This window comes from Coregonus lavaretus (genome assembly GCF_964263955.1).
Source record: "Coregonus lavaretus genome assembly, contig: HAP1_SCAFFOLD_4723, whole genome shotgun sequence".
Lineage (NCBI taxonomy): Eukaryota > Metazoa > Chordata > Actinopteri > Salmoniformes > Salmonidae > Coregonus > Coregonus lavaretus.
This window is the reverse complement of record NW_028159248.1, coordinates 40,001-44,119: the sequence shown is the minus strand read 5'-3', so window position 1 is coordinate 44,119 and position 4,119 is coordinate 40,001. Positions and strand designations below refer to the sequence as shown.

The 4,119-nt window shown below is 47.9% G+C and overlaps 1 protein-coding gene across 1 annotated transcript in view; it reads left to right on the top strand.

Moving 5' to 3' along the window:
- Positions 1–230: 230 nt before the first annotated feature.
- LOC311123114 (equilibrative nucleoside transporter 4-like) overlaps positions 231–4,119 on the top strand; it is a gene marked incomplete at both ends in the record, with an annotated part of 6,773 nt that continues 2,884 nt past the window's right edge. The window contains 2 exons of the mRNA XM_084197391.1: positions 231–418; positions 2,391–2,631. Coding sequence (XP_084053517.1) covers positions 231–418; positions 2,391–2,631 — 429 coding nt within the window. The remainder of the gene's footprint in view (positions 419–2,390; positions 2,632–4,119) is intronic.

Sequence of the window (4,119 nt, the reverse complement as noted above, 5' to 3'; positions counted from 1 at the left end):
CTCTCTTCCCTCCCCCTCTCTTCCCTCCTCCCCTCTCTTCCCTCCCCCTCTCTTCCCTCCTCCCCTCTCTTCCCTCCCCCTCTCTTCTCGCTCTTCCCTCCTCCTCACCCCTCTCTTCCCTCCACCTCTCTTCCCTCCCCCTCTCTTCTCGCTCTTCCCTCCTCCTCCCCCCTCTCTCCCCTCCCCTCCCCCTCTCTTCTCCCTCTTCCCTCCCCCTCTTCCCCCCCCAGATATGTTTCTTCACAGGTACATCGTTGCCAGGGTGATCTGGGCCTACATGTTGTCTATAGCAGTGACCTACAGCATCACTCTGTGTCTGTTCCCTGGTCTGGAATCAGAGATCCGCAACCCAACCCTGGGGGAGTGGCTACCCATACTAATCATGGCCACATTCAACATGGCCGACTTCGTAGGCAAGGTCAGTCTACTCATGGCCACATTCAACATGGCCGACTTCGTAGGCAAGGTCAGTCTACTCATGGCCACATTCAACATGGCCGACTTCGTAGGCAAGGTCAGGCTACTCATGGCCACATTCAACATGGCCGACTTCGTAGGCAAGGTCAGTCTACTCATGGCCACATTCAACATGGCCGACTTCGTAGGCAAGGTCAGTCTACTAGGCCAGTGGTTCTCAAACCTCTCCTTGGGGACGCCCAGACGTTTCACAATGTTGTTGTAGCTCTGAACTAGCTCATCTGATTCACCTAGTCAAGGGCTTGATGATTGGTTAACAAGTTGAATCACCTAGTCAAGGGCTTGATGATTGGTTAACAAGTTGAATCACCTAGTCAAGGGCTTGATGATTGGTTAACAAGTTGAATCACCTAGTAAAGGGCTTGATGACATCTACTTTGTGCATGACAGTAATTTTTCCAACAATTGTTTACAGACAGATTATTTCACTTATAATTCACTGTATCACAATTCCAGTGGGTCAGAAGTTTACATACACTAAGTTGACTGTGCCTTTAAACAGCTTGGAAAATTCCAGAAAATGATGTCATGGCTTTAGAAGCTTCTGATAGGCTAATTGACATAATTTGAGTCAATTGCAGGTGTACCTTTGGATGTATTTCAAGGCCTACCTTCAAACTCAGTGCCTCTTTGCTTGACATCATGGGAAAATCAAAAGAAATCATCCAAGACCTCAGAATTTTTTTTTGTAGACCTCCACAAGTCTGGTTCATCATTGGGAGCAATTTCCAAATGCCTGAAGGTACCAGGTTCATCTGTACAAACAATAGTACGCAAGTATAAACACCATGGGACCACGCAGCCGTCATACCGCTCAGGAAGGAGACGCGTTCTGTCTCCTAGAGATGAACGTACTTTGGTGCGAAATTGCAAATCAATCCCAGAACAACAGCAAAGGACCTTGTGAAGATGCTTGAGGAAACAGGTACAAAAGTATCTATTTCCACAGTAAAACAAGTCCTATATCGACATAACCTGAACGGCCGCTCAGCAAGGAAGAAAACTCTGCTCCAAAACCACCATAAAAAAGCCAGACTACGGTTTGCAACTGCACATGGGGACAAAGATTGTACTTTTTGGAGAAATGTCCTCTGGTCTAATGAAACAAAAATAGAACTGTTTGGCTATAATGACCATCGTTATGTTTGGAGGAAAAACACCATCCCAACCGTGAAGCACAGGGGGTGGCAGCATCATGCTGTGGGGGTGCTTTGCTGCAGGAGGGACTGGTGCACTTCACAAAATAGATAGCAGTTTCACGTGTGTCTCAAGAATGGTCCACCACCCAAAGGACATCCAGCCAACTTGACACAACTGTGGGAAGCATTGGAGTCAACATGGGCCAGCATCCCTGTGGAACGCTTTTCGACACCTTGTAGAGTCCATGCCCCGACGTATGTAGATGGATGGATGATGGATAGATGGATATAGATGTAGGTAGATGGATGGATGGATGGATGGATGGATGGATGGATGGATGGATGGATGGATGGATGGATGGATGGTAGAAATGTAGATGGATGGATGATTGATGGATGGATGGATGGATGGTAGAAATGTAGATGGATGGATGATGGATAGATGGATATAGATGTAGGTAGATGGATGGATAGATGGATGATTGATGGATGGATGGATGGATGGATGGATGGATGGATGATGGATGGATGGATGGATGATGGTTGGATGGATAGATGGATGGATGGATGGTAGAAATGTAGATGGATGGATGATTGATGGATGGATGGATGGATGGATGGATGGTAGAAATGTAGATGGATGGATGATGGATGGATGGATGGATGGATGGATAGATAGACAGATAGACAGATAGATGGATAGATGGATAGATGGATAGATAGATAGATATACAGATATAGACGCTGCCTCACTAACCCCTCTGCTCTTTCCAGATCCTGGCTGCGTTGCCCTATGAGTGGACGGGGGGCCACCTGCTCCTGTTCTCCTGTCTGCGGGTGGTGTTCATCCCTCTGATGGTGATGTGCGTGTACCCGCCCTCCGCCCCGCCCCTGTCCCACCCCGCCTGGCCCTGCGTCTTTTCTCTACTCATGGGCGTAACCAACGGTTACTTCGGATCAGTCCCCATGATACAGGCTGCTGGGAAGGTCCCGCCGGAACAGAGAGAACTAGCAGGTGAGGGGTGGTGGGGTTTTGGGGTGGAGGAGGGGAGGGGTGGAGGGGTGGTGGGGTGGAGGGGTGATGGGGTGGAGGGGTGGTGGGGTTTTGGGGTGGAGGGGTGATGGGGTGGAGGGGTGGTGGGGTGGAGGGGTTTTGGGGTGGAGGGGTGGTGGGGTGGAGGGGTGGAGGGGTGGTGGAGGGGTTTTGGGGTGGAAGGGTGGTGATACCGGCTGCTGGGAAGGTCCCGTCAGAATCTCTCTTCATCTGTTCATGTAATTGAAAACGTTTTATTGGAAACAACATTGCCAAAGCATGTTATACATTTTACATTTACATTTTAGTCCTTTAGCAGACGCTCTTATCCAGAGCGACTTCCAGTTAGTGAGTCATTTAGCAGACGCTCTTATCCAGAGAGACTTCCAGTTAGTGAGTCATTTAGCAGACGCTCTTATCCAGAGCGACTTCCAGTTAGTGAGTCATTTAGCAGACGCTCTTATCCAGAGCGACTTCCAGTTAGTGAGTCATTTAGCAGACGCTCTTATCCAGAGCGATTTACAGTTAGTGAGTCATTTAGCAGACGCTCTTATCCAGAGCGACTTACAGTTAGTGAGTCATTTAGCAGACGCTCTTATCCAGAGAGACTTCCAATTAGTGAGTCATTTAGCAGACGCTCTTATCCAGAGAGACTTCCAGTTAGTCAGTCATTTAGCAGACGCTCTTATCCAGAGAGACTTCCAGTTAGTCAGTCATTTAGCAGACGCTCTTATCCAGAGAGACTTCCAGTTAGTGAGTCATTTAGCAGACGCTCTTATCCAGAGAGACTTCCAGTTAGTGAGTCATTTAGCAGACGCTCTTATCCAGAGAGACTTCCAGTTAGTCAGTCATTTAGCAGACGCTCTTATCCAGAGAGACTTCCAGTTAGTCAGTCATTTAGCAGACGCTCTTATCCAGAGAGACTTCCAGTTAGTGAGTCATTTAGCAGACGCTCTTATCCAGAGAGACTTCCAGTTAGTGAGTCATTTAGCAGACGCTCTTATCCAGAGAGACTTCCAGTTAGTGAGTCATTTAGCAGACGCTCTTATCCAGAGAGACTTCCAGTTAGTCAGTCATTTAGCAGACGCTCTTATCCAGAGAGACTTCCAGTTAGTGAGTCATTTAGCAGACGCTCTTATCCAGAGAGACTTCCAGTTAGTGAGTCATTTAGCAGACGCTCTTATCCAGAGCGACTTCCAGTTAGTGAGTCATTTAGCAGACGCTCTTATCCAGAGAGACTTCCAGTTAGTGAGTCATTTAGCAGACGCTCTTATCCAGAGCGACTTACAGTTAGTGAGTCATTTAGCAGACGCTCTTATCCAGAGCCACTTACAGTTAGTGAGTCATTTAGCAGACGCTCTTATCCAGAGCGACTTACAGTTAGTGAGTCATTTAGCAGACGCTCTTATCCAGAGCGACTTCCAGTTAGTGAGTCATTTAGCAGACGCTCTTATCCAGAGAGACTTCCAG